General features: G+C 37.4%; 3 protein-coding genes, 1 long non-coding RNA gene and 1 pseudogene across 11 annotated transcripts; 4 read left to right on the plus strand and 1 right to left on the minus strand.

The window, feature by feature from the left end:
* Positions 1-195: 195 nt before the first annotated feature.
* On the plus strand, positions 196-1,424 carry LOC147921565 (putative disease resistance protein RPP1; annotated as a pseudogene).
* Positions 1,425-8,605: 7,181 nt separating this feature from the next.
* Positions 8,606-11,121, plus strand: LOC104760667 (cold-regulated protein 27). Of its 4 annotated transcripts, none has more exons than XM_010483626.3 (5): positions 8,606-9,614; positions 9,981-10,151; positions 10,239-10,539; positions 10,626-10,732; positions 10,816-11,121. In XM_010483626.3, exons 1-5 carry the CDS (start codon positions 9,507-9,509, stop codon positions 10,870-10,872), a joined length of 744 nt encoding a protein of 247 aa, XP_010481928.2. In that variant the 5' UTR covers positions 8,606-9,506; the 3' UTR covers positions 10,873-11,121. The 4 variants fall into 4 exon arrangements, with proteins under 4 accessions (XP_010481928.2, XP_019096112.2, XP_010481930.2 ...); XM_019240567.2 differs by having other exon boundaries at positions 9,306-9,614; positions 10,269-10,539; positions 10,629-10,732; XM_010483628.3 differs by having other exon boundaries at positions 9,315-9,614; positions 10,269-10,539.
* A 391-nt stretch (positions 11,122-11,512) lies between these two features.
* LOC104760668 (uncharacterized) lies at positions 11,513-13,464 on the plus strand. Of its 3 annotated transcripts, none has more exons than XR_762982.3 (6): positions 11,513-11,874; positions 12,167-12,259; positions 12,410-12,476; positions 12,629-12,796; positions 12,906-13,007; positions 13,186-13,464. It is a non-coding gene; the product is annotated as an uncharacterized LOC104760668 (long non-coding RNA). The 3 variants fall into 3 exon arrangements; XR_015588854.1 differs by having other exon boundaries at positions 11,749-11,874; positions 12,167-12,279; XR_762981.3 differs by having other exon boundaries at positions 11,749-11,874; positions 12,410-12,552.
* An 822-nt stretch (positions 13,465-14,286) lies between these two features.
* LOC104760671 (sterol carrier protein 2-like) lies at positions 14,287-18,292 on the plus strand. 2 transcript variants are annotated; one of them, XM_087499202.1, is made up of 8 exons: positions 14,287-14,515; positions 14,968-15,139; positions 15,241-15,555; positions 15,646-15,818; positions 16,795-17,199; positions 17,287-17,347; positions 17,666-17,768; positions 17,991-18,292. In XM_087499202.1, exons 5-8 carry the CDS (start codon positions 17,074-17,076, stop codon positions 18,070-18,072), a joined length of 372 nt encoding a protein of 123 aa, XP_087355328.1. In that variant the 5' UTR covers positions 14,287-14,515; positions 14,968-15,139; positions 15,241-15,555; positions 15,646-15,818; positions 16,795-17,073; the 3' UTR covers positions 18,073-18,292. The 2 variants fall into 2 exon arrangements, with proteins under 2 accessions (XP_087355328.1, XP_010481931.1); XM_010483629.3 differs by lacking the exons at positions 14,287-14,515; positions 14,968-15,139; positions 15,241-15,555 and having other exon boundaries at positions 15,593-15,818.
* Positions 18,293-18,318: 26 nt separating this feature from the next.
* Positions 18,319-21,181, minus strand: LOC104760672 (protein WEAK CHLOROPLAST MOVEMENT UNDER BLUE LIGHT-like 3). 2 transcript variants are annotated; one of them, XM_010483630.3, is made up of 3 exons: positions 21,035-21,181; positions 20,309-20,829; positions 18,319-20,228 (listed from the first exon to the last, which is right to left on the minus strand). In XM_010483630.3, the coding sequence occupies exons 1-3, from the start codon at positions 21,084-21,086 to the stop codon at positions 18,477-18,479; spliced, it is 2,325 nt and encodes a 774-aa protein (XP_010481932.1). In that variant the 5' UTR covers positions 21,087-21,181; the 3' UTR covers positions 18,319-18,476. The 2 variants fall into 2 exon arrangements, with proteins under 2 accessions (XP_010481932.1, XP_010481934.1); XM_010483632.2 differs by having other exon boundaries at positions 20,933-21,167.
* Positions 21,182-22,739: the final 1,558 nt, after the last annotated feature.

Consider the following 22,739-nt stretch of genomic DNA (forward strand, 5'->3'; position numbering starts at 1 on the left):
GACGTTGAAAACGCTATCCAAATCCTTCTGGTTCGACGGGCGATCAGCCTCCAAAACCTCCACTTGAACTGTTGTACTCTTCTTCCTCTTCACAATAAAACCCAGATTTATTCTAAACACCCAATAGATCATAACTAAAACCTTCAGAAGGAGACAAAATAGTTGAATTAGGATTCCTTACCTAACAAACAAGTGATGGTAAAAGCTCCTCTCTCCTCCGGTGAACAACGTATCCCGACTTCGGTGAACACCGGCCACTGATGGATCGATTATGATGACAGTGCCTTTGCCTCACGAGAGTTCTCCTCCCTCTCCCTCACTCTATTTCCTTCTTTTCTCTCTGGGCGGCTTAGGTTAGGTTTTACTCTTTTCTAAACGAAGAGGGAGATGATTACGCTTATACATACATATGGTCTCACTCCAACGACCAAACCCTTGTCGTTTTAATATTTTTTTTCCAAATTGGGCCGTTAATGGACTGCAATTCAAATGGTCCATACATAGAGTTTGAGGATGTTATACTCTCCATACACTTGATCTCACTGATTGCTTGCTGTTGAAAAGTTTTCCTGAGATCTCCACAAACCTTGGCCTTCTCGATCTCAGAGGAACTGCAATAGAAGAAGTCCCTTCATCAATCGAATCTTGGTCTCGCCTCACTGGGTTGTGTATGCCATACAGTGAAGGACTCCAGGAATATCCTCATGTTTTTGACATCATCACAGTGCTGCACGTGACTGACAAAGAAATACAAGAGCTTCCTCCATGGATCCAGAATTTCTCTCGTCTTATATCTTTCGTCATCAAGAGATGCAGAAAGCTGGTATCACTCCCACAGATTGCTCATTTCAAAATCCGGCAGAGAAGTGCCTGCATACTTCACTCACCGAGCTGCTACTGGAGGTTCTTTGAAAATCGAGTTAAATGAGAAGCCTCTTCCTACATCCATGAGATTTAAAGCTTGCATTTTGCTGGTTAATGAAGGTGACGATGAGACTTGCTCTCACGTTTATGTTAAGTGTAAAAAGAGCAGGATGTCAGTATCTCCCATTTTAACAGAGCATCTGTACATATATCATGTCGAAATGGATGTGACTTCCACCGAGCTTGTCTTTGAGTTCAAGGTCGACCATAGGGATTGGAAGATAAGACAGTGCGGGGTACTCCAACTCTCGGAGGTCCCTTGGTGAATCATAAAAAGGCAATTTCAGTGACACACACACCCTTAATGAAACTGCTGTCTATGCCAAAGTATTGGAGACGGTCACTACAATTCAAGAGCATAATGAGAGAATCAAGAAGAAGTAATCTTATCTACGTTAATGATAGATTCTGTACGATACTAAGGGAATTTGGAAGCACTGCGCATCTGCAAATTTTAAGATCTTCTCTTAGGATTTCAAATGTTACTTTAGTCACAAAAAGGTCATGTGTATCTGCAACCTCAATTCTTCTTAAATTTGTTAATCTTGAACCATTATTGTAGATCTTTTCTATATATATATAAAAAAAAAAAAAAAAAAACTCATCAGAAGAAAGCATTTTGAATTTTAAAGTCTACTGTGTTATATCATCTCATGAACAAATGTGAGAAATCTCTCTCGACTTTTTGTTTTATTTGATGACTAAAACTGACTACATACAGCAGTTTATAGGAGATTTATAAATATTTTAACATCTAATATATTTTAAAATTAAGCTTTATTAAACAATTTTTGTGAATTTTTTAAGTTAAAATGATGAGATTTAAGAGGAAAATATTGGGAAAAGATAATATAATAAATTAATAATAGATATATTTCCTTTTTTTTCAAATATAAGCTAAATTAATAACACATTTTTCTTTTACTTTTTTCTTTATTTTTATTTCATCATTTAATGTTAAAAAGTTAACATCAAATTATATCATATATTAGAAGAAAATTTTATTTTGTTGACAAGTGAAGTATTGTTCTATAATGTTTCATTCTTTTCTTTTTTAATTTAAAATAAATAATTTACATGATATTTTATTACATTAGTTTGCAAGTTCAATTTAAATAGAATTATATGAACATCTTAGCCCTTTTTCGAAACCCTAGTGCTCCCTTCTCTCTCTCAACTCAGCCGCCGGAAGAAAATTTGCAGATCTGGGGCTGGAATGTGGTGGCTTCCTTAGCACCGGTTCTAACCCCCCCCCCCCCTCTTTGTTAGATTTCGTCCTTGTTCTCTCTTTTCTAGTTTGTGGTGGTGTTGTTTGGAGGCTCTTCTTGTCGAATCGGATCGGATTTTGGAGGCTCTTTTTGTTCTCTCTTTCGTCGGTGACCGATATCTCTTGATGGGTTTTAGTTCTCTCTGCTTTGCTGCTTAGTCTTTGTTTTTATCTCTGCTCCCGTGGCGTGGTAAGCTTGGCTGGTAGTTGTGGATCTGGTTGTCCTTTTTCGTGGTGTTCTCCTTTGATGTTCATTTACATTGGAAGAAGTTTGGTTCGTTTTAGACGGTTGATTAAATTGTGGCTTCTCCGTGTTGTTTGGAGAAGTCTTTTTCCAGTTCTTTGTTTGGTATCGGTTACGTTCCAGCAGATCCGCAGGGTTGAGCTTCTGTGTCGACGGCTTAGATTTAGATCATGTGTGAAGAGGAAGCAGATTGAAGGAGGGAAGTCATTGGTTGTGAGTTGCTTTTGTGGTCAGAGATGTGTCCCGTTTCTCTTAGCGGGTTCGTCTAGGTTGTGGTTTAGTTTGGGAGGTGACACTCGAAGTTGGTGGCTTTGCAGTGGCGGGCTCGTTTCGCTTCTTCTGGTAGGGTATTGTATTTCAATCGTCTCTCTTCCTTGGGTTTTGTTTGTGTTGTTGGTATCTGTGAGGCTTCAACCGATGGTTTCAGGTTGCAAGAGAAGTTAGTGGTTTGTGTCTTCTCTCAAATTCACCTTCTTTGTTGGTTTGTACCCAATCCTTAGTTCTTTTGCTCTATTAGGTCTCCTGGCTAGTCAGTGTTTGCGTATATGCTAGGTTTCGTTCCTTCTGCTTGTCATCCGGATGGTATTTTGTTGCTAGCCATCTACTAGCTCTTTGATCTCTAGGCTTAGTAGTGGAATCGTGTTTCAGCTGTTCTCTTGCGAGGAGGTCACCAGTTTTGATTCTGTAGATGGTTATAGCTGGGTCGACGAGGGTCCGCGTGTAAAAGTTGTTAGGCTTCTTTGGCTTGTCTCAGGTCGAATCTCAAGGAATTCTTCTTTGTCCTAAGTTTGGCTCGCTTTCTCTCAACTGCTTTTGTGTGACTGATGGTTGTGGCTTATGTTTCTCTGATGTCGTTCGATCTTGCTTTCGTTCCTGTCGGTGCTGATGATGGTTTGTCAACGGTGTGCTATCATGGTTTATAGCACTTCTTGTCTTATCGGTACTCTCCGGCTCTTACAGGTTCTATGAGAAGGCTTAGTGAGTTTCTTTCTGGTTTAGTAGGGCCGTTTTAGTATTTTGGTTTTCGTTTTTTCCTTAGTGACTTGTGTTTCTAGGTTGTTAGTCTTTCTATATTGTGTTCCCGGAAGTGTGTAACTTGCCGGCTTAGGTCTCTGGAAGTGTGTAACTTGCCAGCTTATGCTTCCTTTGTTTGGGCTTAGTCTTAGGTGATTTCAATGTCTTCACCTTTTTGTATTCAACAGATGTAATATCTGTTCAGTTTCTAATATAAAACCAGATGACAAAAAAAAAAAAAAAACACCTTAGACTTGTCAAATAGAACGTTTACCTATCTTTGCACATAGATGTAAATTAAATAAGAGCTCATTAAATAAAACCTCTTTTAATGATCTATAATACATATATCAGTATTTTTAATGATTTCATCTATATCTTACATATATTTTTTTTGTCAATATAGTTCAAATTAATCTATCGTACATGTAAAAAAAAACATTCATACAATAATTTGTAGTTAAAAATTAGGGTTAAGTAATCAATATCTTAACTGTAGTCTGTATATTTGGTTCAATTGTAAGTGTTTGAATATTTATAAAATTAATTCATATATTTAAGAAATTATCTAATATGTATTCTTGCCTGTTAGAGTAAATTACTTTCATCCAGAAGATTTTTTTTTTGTCATCAGATAGCTTAAAGAGTTCAAACAATGAAAACAAAAGAAATGTAATAACAAAAAGAAAACTTTAATTTCTCAGCCTGCACTTGATCATGAAGCCAAGATGGTAGTCGCCAGCCAAATGACTGAAATCTACCATCCCTCGTGACGCTCTTCGCAATAGCAGTCGCTACCTTGTTTGTCGGGGCAGCTACTTGGTGACACTCCCAAGAATTAAAGCCATCCAACTGATTATGTATCTCCAGCAGTACATAGTGAAATCGGGATCATTCCAGAGGCTTGTTAATAACTGCCACCACTGCTGCATTATCTAAAGCAATCTCTACTCTTGGTATATGAAGAACCACTAAAGCTTGAATCGACCACAAAACTGTTTTGAGTGAAGATGCCATTAGAGAATTTGATTTGTGAGAATGCATCTCTGGCGTGGAAGAGCACTTCCCCCTGGAAGTCACGAGGAATCCATGCACCACCAACCATCGATCCTTTATTTACCCACAAACTCGCAATGTTACACTTAACAATACCCTCAACCGGTGGACGCAACTTATTCTCCAACATCAACCTCTGTTTTTGTGAGTTAGCATTGTCGAGCAAGTTCATAATTTGTACTTCATGCTATTGAGCTGACTCTAGTTGTGCTTTCCTCGAAAGCTCCTGTAAATCCCCTCCTTTACCTTGAAAAACAAAGTTGTTCTTGTACTTCCATATTCCCCACAACAACCACGAAATAACCAGACGAATCTCTTCTGTAATGTCTGTTGTCTGAACCAAATCCAACAAATGTTCCCAGTTGAACTCCACCCTAGTCTATGAAAATCCAGTCACGGGCACCGGTATATTGGCCAGAGCAAAGGTCTGTCGTGCAACTGGGCACCCAAACAGAGTATGGCATATGTACTCCTCACCATATCCACAAATTGGACATCAAACATCCACCTATAACCCTCTTGATACTAAACGAGCCGATACTGCTAAAGCGCCTGACAACATATGCCGTAAAAAGGATTTGATTTTTATTACTGTTTTCAAATTCCATAGTTTGGCTTAAGTTCTGTAGTTCTCTTATCTTCATCTGTCTGTGGCTCGTAGAGAGATGGTAAAGAGTGTGCCAGCCAGTACCCCACTTTTGACCGAGTAAGAACCAGATTTGGCATAAGGCCAAATGAACCTATCCAAACATCCAACCACAACCTTCTTCAAAAGGATCTGTTTAGCATCTTCGGGTGAAACAACTCTTGGCCTTCTCACTATTCTATTGCCAGCTGATTGGATTTATCAGGTCTACCACCTTCAGGTTCACCTCAAAGAATGTTTGCATCTTGTATAGAGCTTGAGAGTGCTTATCAAACAGCCAATTTTCCTTCCAAACAATGGTATCACAGCCATTCCCAATTAGCTTCATCAAACCACCTCTTAATAGATCTCGACTGTGTTACAAGCTTCTCCAAGAATATGATGGTCTAGAACCAATACCATACTTAAGAATAGAACTCTTGCTAAAGTATCTGCTTTTATAAAACCAAGCTACCAATGAGTATGCGCCAAGCCTGCTTAGCAAGCAACGCTTGGTTAAAGTCAGCAAGACCTTTAAAGCCTAACCCTCCTTCCAACTTGGATTTGCACAGTTTACTTCATGCCACCCACACAATCTTCCTCTTACCTTGACAACTATTCCACTAATACTCACGCATAACACTCGTGATTTTCTGGCATAGTTTTTTACTCAATCTAAAACATGACATCGCATACCAACCCATCGTTATGGATTTCAGCAGGATCTCCTTACCTTCCAGTGATAATGATTTTGTATACCAACCTTGCAACCGAATCTTTAGTATATCCCCAATAAATGCAAACAGAGCTTGTTTTGAACCATTGAAACACTTCCACAAGCCTAGATATGACCCTGCTCCACCTTCCTCTGATATATTGAGTGTTTGCTTTACTAAATCCTTGACTGTCTCCTCCGTTTTTTTCCCCTAACATTACTGCAGATTTAGTAAAATTGATTCGCTGAACCAGAGGCCCTCCCATATAAATCTAGACATCCTAGAACTTCCTCGCATTCTTCACTTGCTTCTCAACAAATTAACAAGCTATCGTCAGCTAACAAAAGGTGTTGTACCGTTGGGCAGTAGCATTGAACTGTAATCATGTAATACGGTTCTGTAGTCTCCTTCTCTCTAATAGATGTACCAACGCCTTTGCACCTAAGATGAAGAGGAAATGTTAAAATGGATCCCCTTGACTAATACCACGGTTAGGTTTGGAAAAACCATACTCACTCCCATTTATTAGAACGGAATAAGTCACCGTTCTAATACATGCCATAATCCATTGAATCCGTTGACTATGAAAACCCATCTTAACAAATAGGCATTCTAAGAAGTTCCACTCCACTCTTTCATATATATGCTTTAGACATATCTGTCTTAGTCGCAATAAAATTTTTATTAAATTGTGGGTTAGTTTTAAGAGCGTGAACAATCTCATGGGCGATGAGAATGTTGTCAGAAATCAACTGGCCAGCCACAAAAGCACCCTACGTTTCTGAGATCAATGACGGTAAGCACTGCTTCAGCCTTGAGAGCAAGACTTTAGAGACCATCTTATACAAGACAGAGCACAAGCTATTGGCCTCATTTATGTCATCCGGTTCGCATTAGGCTTCTTTGGGATCAAACAAATTTGAGTATGATTCCAGTTTTGGGGAAGGCTTCCCGACACAAATAAAGCCTGAATCTCTGTAGTAATCTCCGGACCAATAGTATCTCAGTACCGCTTGAAAAAAGCTCCAGTCCACCCATCAGCCCCTGGAGCATTGTCTCCTTTAATATTGAAAGCAGCTTGCTTAACCTCATAACCAGATATTGGGGCTGTCAGTTTTAGGTTCATCGTCTCAGTAACCCCGGATATCCATTCCCTCTGGCAATTCAATAAAATTGGTTGGGACAGAGGACTGAAAAAAGATATGAGAAATAGTGAGCCGCAATATTCCCTTTAGAGCCCTTCGCGAATTGCTCATTACCATTCTTATCAAGCAGAGAGTGGAGTTTCAATCTTTTGTACTTCATACAACCATGAAAAAATGCAATGTTCTTATCACCTGCATGTAGCCAAGCTTCTCCGCATTTTTTGCTTCCAGTACAATTCTTCCTTTCTGAACGCTGTTAAAAATCCCACATTAATTGCTTCAACTTCTGGAAATTTGGAAATCTCTTGGTTGATTTTTCATCCAAGTCACGATGTATCATTTGAATTGCTACCTTTGAGTTAGAAGGTTTGCCTTTTCCATCGAGACAGTGCTCTCCTACATCTCACTAGACCCTCCGTCACATACACTTTCTAGCCTACTCTGAACCCTCTCCAGTGTCGTTTAATTATCTTTGATGTTTCTGGTTTATGTATGCATCGTTTATCAAAAACAAACCTCCCTACATACCTTATGTGATCACCAGTCAGTCTTGCAATAATTGTTCTATGATCAGACTCAATGAACTCCAAATGTTCTGTGTTTACTCTAGGAAACAAGGTAAACAATTCACTTTTGGCAAAGCTTATATCCAAACAGCACTGAACCCACACATTATCACGCCGTCCACCAAGAAAGACGGTTCCCAAAGCTTGGAACCTCTCGATGCGGCAATTCCTCGCCATTGGTCTAAACATATATAATGAACTGTCTATTCTTTCTCGGGCCCTTCCAACTTCTCCGAGTTGTCCATGATTTAGTTGATATCACCCGTCAATAGCCATGCATCCTCTCTTTGACTACCAATTCTAGTAAGACGTTACCGTACCTCTGATCTCATATGACGGACATGATCACCATAGACAAATGTGATATAGAATGTCAATGATCCTTGGGTAACTCTAGTGTCAATCATCCTCGAATCTAAGACTAACACATCCACGTGATATACATCCTTCCAGATTAGAGCCAGACCTCCACTTAAGCCATGATGATCAACTGTATGAACATGATCATAGCCGAACAAATCATTAACTCCCAAAACGTGCTCTCTGGAATTTTAAGTTTCCAGGAGGAACAAAAAGTCTGGAAAATGATCACGACGCATTTCTCTGGAATTTTTAGTTTCCAGGAGGAGCAAAAAATCTGGAAAATGATTACGACGCATTTCTCTAAAACGTCAAACTGCTGAGGTGCTCCCCATTCCTTGGTAGTTCCAGCTAGTTACACTCATTGATGCTTGGGTGGTTTTTGGAGAACCACCATCCCTGCATCAAACTCTGTGAAAGCTGCGGCGGCGCTTCTAACCGTAACAATGATTTTTCGGCGCGGGTGTCAGAAGCAATGGAGTCCAAAGTACACCGCAGCATGTGTTCTCTCCGACCAAACAAATCTGGATCCCCTAAAGCAAGTACTTTTGCATCTCTGCAAGGACCTCTGGAACTACTACATTAAAAGGGGGAAACCTTGGTGGTCCTGATTGATGCAAAAGAGGCGTTACAACATTAGCCACATCTTTTGGAAATCGGTTATCTAGTTGAATAGCCCACCGAAACTGGAAGACTGAAGCCTCTCTTAGAAATAGAGAATACTAAGCATATTTTTATGAATACTACCTGAAAGATTAATCTAAAAGAATTATTTATATATTAAAATATTGTGTAAGTGTGAGTATTTTTACATGTGTATAGGTAATTATAATCTTTTAATACAAATATTTTTTAAATGCCTAAATAGGTATATTATATATTCAAATAAATATTAAACCCAAAATTTATAAAAAAACAAAAATGATATATTAATAAATCATGAAAATCTTATATAATGAATAAGTCGCAGATATATTAAGAAATCATGAAAATCTTTTTATCTAGTGAATTAAAACATTCATTAAAAACTAAAATGTCCAAAAGGGACATGAATAAGTCAAGTTATTGCTATTTTCGTAATCATAGTTAAATCTCATATAGCATGTGATACAATTATTCTAATAGAAAATAGAAAAGTGAATCTCATCTATAAAGAAATGCTTAATATAAAAACATATGCATAAATATCTAAGAATGAGCTGCCATCTTCCCATTGGATAAAATAATGATTTAAAAACATGAAAAAAAAGTCAGAGATGTTAAACCAAAAGCAACAACAAAAAAAAATAAAAAGGGAATAATAATCAAAGAGAATAGGACGGTGCGAAGATATTTTGCAGTTGGCAGAAAATATCTGCGATATTTTTTTTTACGTGTTTGAAATATCTAAACGAAAAAAAAAAAAGCTTCATTCCGCCAAATTGACCGGTGATGACGTGGCTACTTTACCCACGTGTAAAAGCGTCTACAACTGTATCGTTCTTTTGATATTTTTTTCACCTTCTTCATCTTCTCTTTCTCTCTGATATATTTTTTTTTTTCATTTTCTTCCTCTCCTTCTCTCTCTCTCTCTCCACAAAGATAAGCCAATGGTTGGTGATTACAGAGGACGCTATAGTAGCCGTCGTTTCTCCGACGACTCTGACGATTCTTCCGACGATGCTTCTTCCGTGGAGGGAGAGACTACTTCGTCCATGGTATACATCATATTATATCTCACCTTTTTTTTTGTTTCCTTTTCATTATTATGATTGCATGTCTGTTTTTCTTCGCCGGAATCTGAATCGCCGTCGTTTTCGTTGTTCAGATCTGAATTTTACAGCGGTTTTAATGGAATTAGTTTGGTTTCTGTTGATTATTGTGGAACATATGTTTTGAAATTGTTCGATTTACACATTCTTGTTGATGAATTTGGCATTGGAGAACGAAGTTGTTACGTGCTTTTGATGTTCATGCTTCATCATAGAGATAATTAGATGGTTTTAGTCTTTTAGATCAGATGTTTTACTTGTGTGATGACAAATTTGTGACAGAATTATCATTTTGTGTAAACTTTGTTGCAGTACTCTGCGGGGAAAGAGTATATGGATACCGAATGGACTAATGAGAAGCATAGTTTATATCTTAAATCTATGGAAACTTCATTCGTAGATCAGTTATATAGTTCCCTTGGTGCTCTCGGGAAGAAGGACAATGTATCCGGTACCAGCGGTAGGAAACCGTCTCAAGAACAGGTATGAGACATTGTTTTTTCTTAATTATAGCTCAAGTTGTAATGTCACTTTTCATTGAATTTGTTGATCTTGTCTATATATGTTTAGTTCAAGGTTCTTCATGATGGTTTCTGGCAGAAGATTAATGTGAAACAACCTGAACATCGGAGTAACGGACGACTCGGTGGTGGTTCTCATGAGTTTCTTAGGAGTCCATGGATCAAGCATTATAAACCTTTAGTAAAGACACAAATTCAGGTTACGGGTGAAGGTAGTTCCGAGCTCGAAAGTCAAGTGGTTAGCTCAAATGGGAAGACAGTAATGGTCATATGCAGCTCTGGTTCAGCCTCAAGTCTCAAACAGATTTGCTCTCATTTGCGTGACCACGACCAAATCAGCGTTGGAGAAGGTATTAATTTTATTCGACTGGGTTTTATTTCTCTGTTTAGATATTTTGTTTCTATTCTAATTTTTTTTTCTTGTGATGTTTTAAAGCAGAGGTATCGGATCAGAACTTTGTCAATGAAGGAACAAAAGGCAAAAATGGAAGCTCGAAGAAGATGAAGACAGTGATGAGCGGAGGCTCATCCAGTACCGATCAGGTAACTTCTCCCTCCATTACTAGAGTTTTGATCATGTCTCTGAATGCGATGAGTTATTGATCCGAATTGTTCCTTTGGCATAGGTTGTTCCACTCAATAAACTCCTGGAACATGACATAAATTTGAAGTCTGTTTCTTGAGAAGTCAGATCGTGAAGCTTTTATGAGGAGAATTTTGTAATGTATATACTTGCATAACATATAAGTCAAATTTACTATCTTTTAGTTACAAGTGTCTTCATCATCATATCCCTAACTATAAAATATATATTTGCTCATGTGTGAGTGAATTCATTTTGTACTGTAAAACCTTAGAACGACCTCAAATTAGTTTTTGATGGTTTAGTGGTTGTTTACCTCTCTATATATAAAGTTTTTTGTGTTCCACAATTTAGGCTTGGCATATTAACATGAACTGAAGAACCAAACCGAAATTGGAATTTAGTTCGGTTTGGGTACTACATAGGAACCGAACAGTTCACGGTTCGGTTTGGGTAAAATTCCAAAATCGAATGTACCCACAAAAACCCGAAACAAATACAAAACATCACCTATGGTTTTTTACCAAGTGTTTTGGGTTTCTATGGCTATGTTTGTTTTTTTCGGTTAAATCGGATAGTTTGGGCTCAAAACGAGTCGTGGAATCTGTATTTTGATTTGTATACAGGAGAACCATTAAAAAATTAACGCATTTGACTTGCATACGGAAGCAACCATTAAAAAGTTGGAAAAATACACACAAAACTCCCTACAAGTTTCTGATTGTGTGTGGTGCATGTTTATTCTAGCTTCCTTGAAGTCTTTAGACTTTCTCCGTCCGGGGTTCATAGAAGAGTTCTTAGACCATCTCCACTGCGAGTGACTCTCCTCAGTTCTCTTCCAATTGGGTCCCAAAATTTGAATAAAAAATCTATATTTCGGTCCAATCAATAAGCTGAGAATCGATCCTTTTGGGAAGGAATTTGAGTAACCCATGAGCAACGAACGTTACGTGGTGTAATGGGATTGGATAATGAGTATATATAAAAGCTAATTTTTTTTTTTATTTCCCCATTTCCTCCTTTCGTTTTTCCCCGACTCTCTCTCTCTTCTCTCAACCCAAACGGCGACTAGAAGGCCATTAAGATCGAAACCGGAAAATCAGTAGGTTTTCAAGTTGCTCTGAAGCACAAGAAGATTAATATCTCTAATTCATTAGTGATTCGATATTCCACGTTTTGAATTGATGCAAATGTCGGGATTAGTTCTTAGTTTTGCACGCTCTTTTTCGTCTTGATCCCAGAAATCATAGGAGTCCAATTGATTGTTAGAACTGTGTTGAAATCATAGGGTTATTTGAGATGTTTGACTATGCTATGTTCTCCGTCCGTCAATTGATTTTTCTGTTCATCACAATAGACCCTTTCTGATTGAATTGTGCTGCTGAATTATGTAGGTTGCTTGGAAGCATGAACAGTTTTCAAGACTCAGAGTAACTGCGGCCACTTTATCTGAACTTTCAACTCCACCTGAGTTACTGGAAAATACTGTAAGTCTGTCTGACACAAGGTAGCACTTGCAAAACAAATCATCTGGTTTATGCATTCTAACGACCTATCTCGGTGTATACTTTTTTTGTTCTATCCATCAAGAATTTTCATTATCCTTCAGACTAAATATGATGATGCTCTTTCTGCAGGCAATTGGTGAATGAAGATGCTATCATTAAGGGTGTCAAGTTGAAGTTGGTGGCTGAAAGCCTTGCAGTAAACCAACCACTCAACTTAAGTGCTTACTTCTTGTTCTGTCGTTTATTTGGTTGGACGAGAAAATGTCAAACAAGTACATGAAATCGTTGCAATTTGTATTCTTGTTATTTATCCTGATAATTGACTTAAATATTTATTGACTCCTGCAGAAGCATATCTATGGTCACCAAGGAAAAGACATTAAGATTTTTGCTGATGACAATTGTTTGGCTGTAAATCCCTTCTATGTGAGATCATGGTTGGATCTTTTGTCACAAACCCCTCGGGTGGCACCGTTTCTCTCAAAGAACGATCCATTAATCATGGCTCTGAAGAAGGTATATCATCTATTTCTCACCATGTTATGTCATGGCTTCTATTGACCACATTCTATCTGGCAGTTGTATATGATTTCTGGTGTTAACTACGTGTGATACCTCTTGGCAGGAACTTGAGGATTATACAGCTGAAGTGAGTGTTCAACATGAATCTTTAGACGGAAGTTTCACCTTTAACGACTCAACAAAGGCTAGCCTTAACATATACCAGGTACTTTTAATATTAAATAAGATTAGCTTTGGTCTTGTGATCAAAGAGGGCCTCTCTCATTATGTGAGAAACTCACAAAATCCAAATCAAATAACATATGATCAAAGGCTTTACTCAAATGCAATTTCCTCGTAGGTTTTCTTTTCGTTGAACCACAATTTGATGTTTGTATCTGTAGGTGGCGAGTGTAACATTCGACTTGCTCTTGTTTCTGGTGTTAGGATCATATTTGATAGTGCTTTTCAGTTTCCTTCTCGATCACAACCCAACAATAAATCTTATTCCCAATTTTGTAACATATGTTTAATATTCCAAATTTTGTAAAATAGGTTTAATAATCCAAATTTTGTAAAATTTTATTGTTTTCTATCTCATGTAATATAAATAATTGTTTTATTATTTTAAATTATTAAAATTTGATCGTTAATAAACAAAAGTTAAAAAAATATTATTTAAATGATTGAACAAAGGATGATTTTATTTAAGTTCTAAGTGGGTTACTTTAATTAGTTTATTATTAATGATATGATTAATTAATATTTGAGCAACTTATGAGAGTTGCTCGAGTGGAGATGTCTTTAGGGGGAGGTATTGGTTTAGGATTTCGAAAGAATTTTAATGACTTTAAAAGTTAGGTAAAATATGTTGTTATTCAATCAAGACTTTTAAAAACTCTTTAAAATTTGGTGTTATTGGTTGTGGATTTGTAAAAAGTTATCTAAAATCTTGATAAATCTAGTCTTATTGGATTAAGAGTTTTATAAAGTCATTAAAAGTTTTATGTTATTCAAGTAAAACAAAAGAAACTTGTATTGTTAATGAATTCAAATTTTGTGTTATTGGTTTAGGATTTTATATCATTATTTCCTTCATAACAAAAGTCACGAAAACTCTTTAATCAAATAGAAAGATTTTACAAGATTAAAAAAAAACAAATCATCAAGATTTTAAAAAACTTCCTAAACAATCTCTTAGAATCCTTCATTTTTTACTTTCAATTTTCTATGATTCTAACAATCAGCAAGAACATAAATTCATTAAAATTCTTTCTAAATCCTAAATCAATACCTCCCCTTAGTGTTTTGTTGTCAAAAAAATTAATCAGAAGAGTAGAAAAATTTTAAGGGAGTCTCTAATATAGTATCCCAATTCTGATCTAAGGGACAAAACGTGTCAACGTGCTGTTGGTCAGAAAAAATAATAGAAAAGGGGAAAAAAAATTTTGTTTGCGATTGAATTTCATTTGCTTCCTCTCTCTCTCTTTCTCTCGCGATCGAAGACCCGAAACGACAACGGTGAGAATTTGGAATCGAAGCTTCTGGAGGAAGAGGAGATTGCTGTCGGAGGAGATGCAGAACGGAGGCGAATGAATGACTCGCCGTGTTTGGGGAATGAATGACTCGCCGTGTCCCATCGTGATGCTTGAATCATCTCGGTGACATGAAGCAAGGCGGTTTGAATTTGGGGTCCGCTCAATCGGAAGATATTGAATCAATTGGAATCAGTGGGTAAGTTTCTCAATAAAATAGATTGTAATCCCGATTTGTGTTTTATGATTAGGGTTCTTTGATTTTGGATCGCAATTTGGAATCTGGGTAAGTTTTTTATTTTGGTGTTTTGAGAATTGTAGATGTGTCTTAACCTATATGGATCTTTAGCTATCACTAGAGATTGTATTGTGTGTGTGTGTGTGTGAATTGTTGTTTCTTAGTTCTCACATTTCCATAGGACTCAATTCTGTTCTGCACTTGTTTTCTGATTAACAATTGTTTTTTTTTTAGTAAAGCTGGCACAAGTTACAGGTCTTAATCAGCTTCCTGTTGTAGGATAGGATAGATTCCTTTGTCTAAGCTGATCGATGTGAGTGTTATATAATTGACAATGTTTGAGGTTTTTTGAATCCAAGTATAGGTTTAGGTTTTAATGAATCTGAGATTTGTTTTTCTTGGTGTGTTAATAGGTTCCGTCCAATTGAGGCTCTTGGACACTTTGTGTTGTGGGCGTTTGATTGTATTCTCACAGATTTGGCAGCTCAATAAGGTGGTTTGACTAACGTACTACCAACTTTGATGGAAAATGCTAAGTATCAGGGACAGGACAAGCTTCATTTTACAGTTTGGATGATGGCTCAGGTTTGTGTGTTTTTTAAATGATTGAGGGCCAAAAAGTGTTGAGAATTGTGTGTTTCTGCGATTTTATTCTGAAGTTTTGTAAAATTGTAAAATGTGGACAGGCTTCCCAAGGTGATCTATCTGTAGGCTTGTATTCATGGTGGTGATGGTTGATAGAAGAAAGAGAGATGGTGAGGTTGTGTTATGGAATGTTATGATTGATGGTTACATGAGACTTGGTGATTGTAAAGTTGTTGTGGTTTTCTGTGAGATGAAGAAAAGAGATGGGTTTCATGATGTGCTTGGCTCTGCTTTGATTGATATGTACTCGAAATGTGGGATTGAGAAAGCGGTTAAGGTGTTTGAGAGATTACCTCGAGAGAATGTGATTACTTGGAGTGCCATGATAAACGGGTTTGCTATACATGGACACGCAGGTGATGATATTGAGTTTTTTTTTGTAAAATGAGGCGGGCTGGAGTTCAGCCTAGTGATGTTGCTTACATCAATCTCTTGACTGCTTGTAGCCAGGGTAGGTTAATAGAAGAATGAAGGAAGTATTTTAGTGAAATGGTGAATGTGGATGGGTTAGAGCCTAGGATTGAACACTATGTATGGTTGATATATTGGGTCGTTCTAGTCTTCTTGATGAGGCTGTGGAGTTCATGGACAGAGGTTTACCTTGAACAATATTTTCAAGGTAAGAGACCCATAATTATATGCTACCATTGAAGGATACAATTTAATTAAGAGATCAAAGGTTTTTATAATTTAAAACACTACACAATTAATTCATAAAAAAATTAAACAGTGTTCCTCAATATATGAACCCCCATTAATCTTGCTCTTAGTGCCAAACCCTTACTCGGATACAATTTATATTATTTAGAATTCGAAATAATAAATATGCATCTTGGCTTTAATCGGTAACATGAATATATAATTTAGCACTAGCAACATAGTCTCAAGTTTTAATATACTATTTTTTATATTAAACTATAATTGAAAATAATAATATATACCAACTTTTAATCTAATTTAACATCAAGAATTGAATAACCTCTTGATTTAAAAACCTTTAAATTATTGTGTTTGTTTTTGAGAAAAAACTCTTATTTTCTTTATCCTAATAACTGTAACTCTTGAAAGTAATTGTTGGTTTATTAAATATATAATAGCTTTATTTTTCTTCTCTTTTTTGTTTTTTTACAAATGTGTACACCATTATTATATATTATGATAGAAATATCTAATTTTATATTTATGTAATCTCTGTTTATATTTTACTTGGACCTTTTTTTGTTGTATTTTTTCATTTCGTTTTTATTTTATATTTTAATTTAAACTATTGTTTTTTAATAATTAACATATTAAAAAAATGAGTGAATTAACTGATGCACTAATTTAAGATTTTGTGTATTTTAATGATGTGGATTAATCAATTAAAATTGAAAATAAGAAGGGATGAGGTGGAGGAAGGAGAAGTGAGAAAAACTAATTTTGTATATAAAAAAACATGTGCTTAATTGCATGATGATATATAATATAGCAAAAAATTTAACATTGTGAATATCTGATTTTTATGCTTTATTTGATAATTATTTTGATTTCAGAAAATATTACTTTGTTATGAACAAAAAATAAAACCATTTACTACTCTGTTTATTTTTTGGTAGGAATTTACTACGTACTCTGTTTATTTTTGGTCAAAACAATTTACTCTGCTAAATCTCCCAAAATAGAAAAAAATATATATATATATATACAAATACAGAGTGAGGTGCGAGAACAAGCGAATAGGGAAGCGTGCCATCCTCTAACCAAAAAAATCTCAATCTTTCCATACTTATCGATCACGTCATCTCCTTTTGTCTCTCACTACCAAACTCCATCCTTAAAAATCCCACCTTTTCACCTTCTTCTTCTCCGATTTCACTCCACTGCCTTCAACAAAAATGGCGAAAACCCAACTCAAATCCGACGCAATCATGGACATGATGAAGGAACATCTCTCCTCCGACGCCGGTAAAGAGGTCACCGAGAAGATTGGACTCGTTTATCAGATCAACATCGCTCCAAAGGTTGGTCCTTTTTTGTTCAGAGACCTCTTTCATCGTTCTTCCTCTGTTTTGCTTTTGTGCTGATTGTGAAAGATTTGGAAATTTCAGAAATTAGGGTTTGAAGAGGTTACTTACATCGTCGATCTGAAGCAAGGTGAAGTCACCAAAGGTTAGCTCTTTTCTTGTTGATTATGAGTAATTGGGTACATAAAGATTTGAGTTTTACACCCAAAGGTTAGCTCTTTGTTGAGATTATTGCAAAATTGGGATAATTCAAATAAGAGAATCTGAGTATTTGATTAATTGGGAATTCGAAAAAGAGAATCTTGAAATATGTTTTTTACACTAATAAAGGTTAGCTTTTTCTTGTTGATTGTGGCAATTGGGAGTTGAAATGAGGAGAATCTGAGATTTTGGTTTTAGTCAAAAAGTGACAAGTAATTGATTTTGGGACTTTTGCGTTTGTGGTTGGATCTTTGAAAATTAGGGAAATATGAAGGAGGGAAAGTGGATGCTACGTTTTCCTTCAAGGATGATGATTTTGTCAAAGTTGCTACTGGGAAGATGAATCCTCAGATTGCTTTCATTAGGTTTGTTCATCTCATTCCTCTATATCTCATTTGCTCTTGTGTAACTAAAATTTGGTTCAGTTAGTTGATCACTGAATCCTCAAAATATGTCATTACAAGTTTTGTTTAGAAGTTTTATCTTCTGTCCAAATGAAATCCACCGTTACAAGCTTTTGTGTGAATTTGATTTGGTTCAAGAAGATGATCTCTGAATCCTGTGAAATGTTGAATATGCTGATTCAGGGGTGCGATGAAGATCAAGGGTAGTCTCAGTGCTGCACAGAAATTCACACCTGACATCTTCCCAAAGCCTTCAAAGTTGTGAACACCAAAAAGAAGTGGTATTGCAGCAACCCCTAAACTCAAAGCTCAATTTATGTCTTCAAAGGGGTTGGCTTTTTTATTAGAGAGGTGGAATTTTTAAAAGCTATGGTAAAGCACTAGTCAGAAATAAAGTTCTTTCAAGTATCTTTGTATTCTCTTTATCTTTGGAACATAAAATTGGTATTGAGTTTTAATAATATGAATCTTTCTCTTTGAAGATCTTCTATACTTTGTTGGCAAGTGTGTATCAATCAATACCTTTATTTTCTATTAAGTGGATACAACAAAAACATACATAAATGTTATGCCCGACTCATCTGATGGAGTCTGTATTGTTTTGTTGGTGTAAGAAGAAAAGAACAAACCAAATATTTTGAAGAAAACGAAAAAGGTATGCAACATTTTTTACTTGTGACTGTGAGACTTCTTTCTTGACAAGAACATGAAAACCTTTGGAAACAAAGATAGCTTCTTCTTCTTCTTTGTTTCGGGGGTCAGATTATTGTTATTATTAGTACCTGCTCCAGTGTAGTTGCTGCTGCTTCCTTGTTCACCAAATGCAAATGATTTTGACTGTCCGAATCCATTCTCGGTGCTTGACCTCGTCGGGCTTTTCTCAGGCTCCCGGCCTTCGTCTGTCCTCCTCTTCCCATTATCCGACCTCCATTTTCTCAACTCTTGCTCCATACCCAACTTCTCATCTCTAGCCTTGTCGGCTTTTCCCATAGCCTCTTTAAGCTCTTTTTTTGTTACGCTCATTTCTCTATTCACTTCCTCTAGTTTCTCCAAGATTCTTGACTCTTCCTCTTTAGCCACCTCTATTTGGGAGACAATCTCTGATAGCTTTGTGTTTGCCTCCTCCTCTGACTTATGTGCCTGCTTGCTTAGCTCATAGTATTCCTCTACGGAAATTATAATGCTTCTTGGTGATTCATTAATCTCCTCGAATCTCTGAGAAGATTCAGTCTCTTGCAGAGCTTTTATAGCAGCCAAGGCCAATTTCTCTGAAGCTCTAGCAGCTTCCATTTCCTTTTTCGCCTCGGTTAACCGACTCTCTAGCGTAGACATTCCTCTTTTTGCTTGTTCAGACAATTCTTTCGCCATTGTAAGCTCATCTCTCGCAGCTGTAGCATATGACTTTGCATCCTCTGCCTCTTTTGTCGCCAGCTCCAACTTCGTCGCTGTTTCCACCAACTCCTCTCTTACATCTTCATCGTTTTTCCTAGCCAGACCTGCACTTGCTCTCTGCTTAGTTTCTGCTAGATCCTGTCTCTCTCTTTCAAGCTCAGACTGTAATGATCCAGCGATTATCTTCAATGTTTTCACCTCGGAAGCTGCTTTCTCAATGTTGGATTTGACTTCTTCGAGCTCCCTTCTTGCAGAATCAACCGCAGCATGAATGTCATTATTACTACTCTCCTTTTCCATCAACAGATTACCGCTTGAGTTTTCTGTGAAAGACGCTAATTCAGTCTTGAGATCATGCTGAAGAACAGAAGCAGTCTCAAGCTTAGCTTTCACATCATCTGCCGCTCGAACCTCTTGATTAAGCCTCTCGATATCATCTTCCACCATCTTCAGTTCCTTTTCCCAATTGTAAACATCTTGGTCACGAGCCATTGCTGCACCAAATCTCATCTCTTCAGCTTCAAGATGAGCCGTGTGTGCTGATTCCAACAACTCCTTGGTTGCAATCAGTTCTATACTCAAACCATCCATCGTCCTCTCAATCTCTTTAGCTTCCATAACAGCAATATCAGCTTTCTCCCTAGCTAAATCTTTTTCCTTCAACATTTCTTCATATTCATTACTAACCATTTCAATCTCTTCTCTTACGGATCGTAGCTCACAAGTAACCGAGACTTGCCTCGCTTTAGCCACATCGAGCTGCGCTTTGACAGCAACACTTGCCTCATTGGCCACACCTTGCTCCATCTCCTCAACACGCATCTGCGCGAGCTCCGAATCCTGTTTCGCTTGTTGCTCTTCCTTTTCCGCTTTCTCTAACTCGAGTTTAAGCTCCTCAATGAGTCCCTTTGTGTTCTCTAACTCGTTCAACGCATTGTGTTTTGCCTCTTCAGCTAACTCAACTTCTCTCTTGCACTCAGGCATAGCTTCTTGTATCTTCTCAAGCTCTTCATCAACCATCTTCCGTCTCTGAAACACAAATCAAGAAACTATCAAAATCAAGATCTCTCATATAAACAAGAACAAAAAAAAAGCTCAAATATAAAAACCTCTATTGTCTGAATCTTATGAGCTTTCCAATCTGTGATCCCACCAAACTTAGAAACTGCGTCCTTAACCGAATCAAAAGGCGAAGCTGTGTCGATAACACCAACGGGAGAACCGAAACGAGGCGATTCAACAGATCTCGGATACACAAAAGCTCGAGGAGAAGCAGGAACTCGCAAACGAGGCGAAGCAGGCAATATCCTAGCATCTTCGATGACATCGGTTCTTGAATCTTCAGAAAACGAATCTTGATGACTTATCATCACCCTAGGGGCGACATAAATCTTAGGAGGAGGAGGCTCGTTGATTGGACTTGATTCACAATCTTGAAATGGGTTGTGATGTGAATCTTCATCGTCAAAGGTCAAGAAGTCGATGTCATTGAAAGAGGTGGAGATTCTCGTTGGAGCTTCATCATCATCTCCAGTTTCACCAATGGCGTTTAGAAATACATTAAGGTCGTCTGAATCTTTATCATCACCCAACATTATTGTAACTGTATCAGACAATTTTGTTGTTGTTCCTGTTTATACATGGTCAAAGCTCAATTCGTGTTTATCGCATTTGCTTGTTCAAATAGATTCATTAAGTCAATGAGAGCATGAATTTTTTCGGACAGAACATACCTTAAATCCGACAAATGCAAAGACGAAGCTTCAAAAGAGATAATAGAAGGAAACAAAAGAAACAAAAAGAGAAACAATCATCAGCTTGCGATGTGACCTGACCTGAGCATTGGAAAATAGAAAGAGAGATGAACGGCCAATAACCCACGGGCATGAAACACACACGCGCCCTCTCTCCCTCTCCTTTTTCTCCTTTTATGGTTGTTCACCATAAAAACATATGGGTCAATTCACTGTCTAACCAAAATCAATAATATAATTAAGAATATAGTAGTATATTTAATTAAATTAGAAGAATAGGATAAAGGATATGCAAAATTACTGTTTTGGTGTTTTAAGAGTAATGGTGGTAGTGGAGAGTAGTGATAGCTGGAAGGGATGGCTGGAGAAGGTGGTCGAAAACCGGCGATAAGAGGGGGGTGGTCAAACGAGGTGATCGAAGGAGGTGATCAGAGGTGGTGGCCACTGGAAGTGGTAATACGAACTCCTTAGGATGAAATTCTGATGGAGGCTGATGACAGGTAAGTGGCGACATGAATTGATGGTGATGATGCACAAGTGGATTGCGAGTGACGACAGGTGATGTTCGAGAGAGAAAAGCAATGATTCGATGGTGAGAAGTGTTAGATGGTTATATGAATTCGAAAATAAAGTGAAGAGTTTCTTAATCACAAAGTGTTTAGAAACTCGGAATCATGAACGCATTCACGAGTTCGGATTGAGAGAAGAAAGATTCAATAATACTTGTTACATAAAACTTCTTCGCTACCAAACAAGGAGGCATCACTTTTGGGTTTTATAATCAACCCTAAGGCTCGACACTCCAAACAACAGGAAGTTCAAAATAAAACAACAAGGCGTGTAAAGGAAATAAGAAAACAACGAAGCGTCTAGGTGATCTGTAGTAGTACAAAAATCACTTGTATTAGTACAGAAGTCATGGTGACTTATACATTATCCCCCATTGGTAATGACTTCTAGATAACTCGACGTAGTGATCCATTTGCCTCATTAAAAACCATACCAAGAAAACCCATTGGGACAAAACTCAGCTATGGGAAAAAGAGTACAAACTTCACACCCAAGTTATCTAGTTATCATTACCGGGTGAAGTCTTCAGGGTGGATATGTTGAAGACTTGGATCCTCGGTAGATTGAATGACCCGTCAGCTATGAGTGCATGAGCTTCCTTGGCCATCTCCTTAGCTCTTGAACGAGTGATCCTTCCCACGATCTCCGGTTTCTCTGCAGCTTCTGTCTCCTTGCTGGCCACGATCATATCATCCTCTGCCTCTTCAAAAGGATTTGTCCTCAAATCGGGATCTTGAAGATCAATCTGGTAGGCGTTGTCGTTGATCTTCTTAATGACTTCAAATGGACCATCAGCTCGTGGTAGAAGCTTGCTTTTCCTCTCTTCTGGGAACCTATCCTTGCGTACATGAATCCACACCAAGTCTCCTTCTTCGAAAACGATCTCTTTTCTGCCCTTGTTCGCATTTTTGTCGTACTGTTTGGTTCTTTTCACTATGTTCTCCTTAGCTTTAGCATGTATCCTCCTGACCTGTTCAGCCTTTTCTTTGCCATCAAAGCTACACTTCACACTTAAAGGTAAAGGAATCAAGTCTAGAGGTGATTGTGGATTAAAACCATAAACACTTTCAAAAAGAAAGAATAGAGTAGCAGAATGCTTAGCGTGATTATATGCGAACTCTACGTGTGGTAAACATTCTTCCCATGACTTGAGATTGCTTTTCACTAAGGTCCTGAGGAGTGTAGATAGCGTCATGTTCATCACTTCGGTTTGCTC

This window comes from Camelina sativa, chromosome 18, assembly GCF_030686135.1.
Source record: "Camelina sativa cultivar CO46 ecotype springtype chromosome 18, ASM3068613v1".
NCBI lineage: Eukaryota > Viridiplantae > Streptophyta > Magnoliopsida > Brassicales > Brassicaceae > Camelina > Camelina sativa.

Excerpts from the sequence above, each read along its gene's own strand:
- LOC104760672 (XM_010483630.3), bottom strand. The coding sequence starts at position 21,086 with ATGCCCGTGGGTTATTGGCCGTTCATCTCTCTTTCTATTTTCCAATGC. Across the intron at positions 20,830-21,034 it reads TTCTATTTTCCAATGCTCAG|GAACAACAACAAAATTGTCT; the intron begins GTCAGGTCACAT and ends ATGTATAAACAG. Across the intron at positions 20,229-20,308 it reads ATAAGATTCAGACAATAGAG|AGACGGAAGATGGTTGATGA; the intron begins GTTTTTATATTT and ends TTTGTGTTTCAG.
- LOC104760671 (XM_087499202.1), top strand. The coding sequence starts at position 17,074 with ATGGCGAAAACCCAACTCAAATCCGACGCAATCATGGACATGATGAAG. Across the intron at positions 17,200-17,286 it reads AGATCAACATCGCTCCAAAG|AAATTAGGGTTTGAAGAGGT; the intron begins GTTGGTCCTTTT and ends TGGAAATTTCAG. Across the intron at positions 17,769-17,990 it reads CCTCAGATTGCTTTCATTAG|GGGTGCGATGAAGATCAAGG; the intron begins GTTTGTTCATCT and ends ATGCTGATTCAG.
- LOC104760667 (XM_010483626.3), top strand. The coding sequence starts at position 9,507 with ATGGTTGGTGATTACAGAGGACGCTATAGTAGCCGTCGTTTCTCCGAC. Across the intron at positions 10,152-10,238 it reads GGAAACCGTCTCAAGAACAG|TTCAAGGTTCTTCATGATGG; the intron begins GTATGAGACATT and ends ATATATGTTTAG. Across the intron at positions 10,733-10,815 it reads GCTCATCCAGTACCGATCAG|GTTGTTCCACTCAATAAACT; the intron begins GTAACTTCTCCC and ends CCTTTGGCATAG.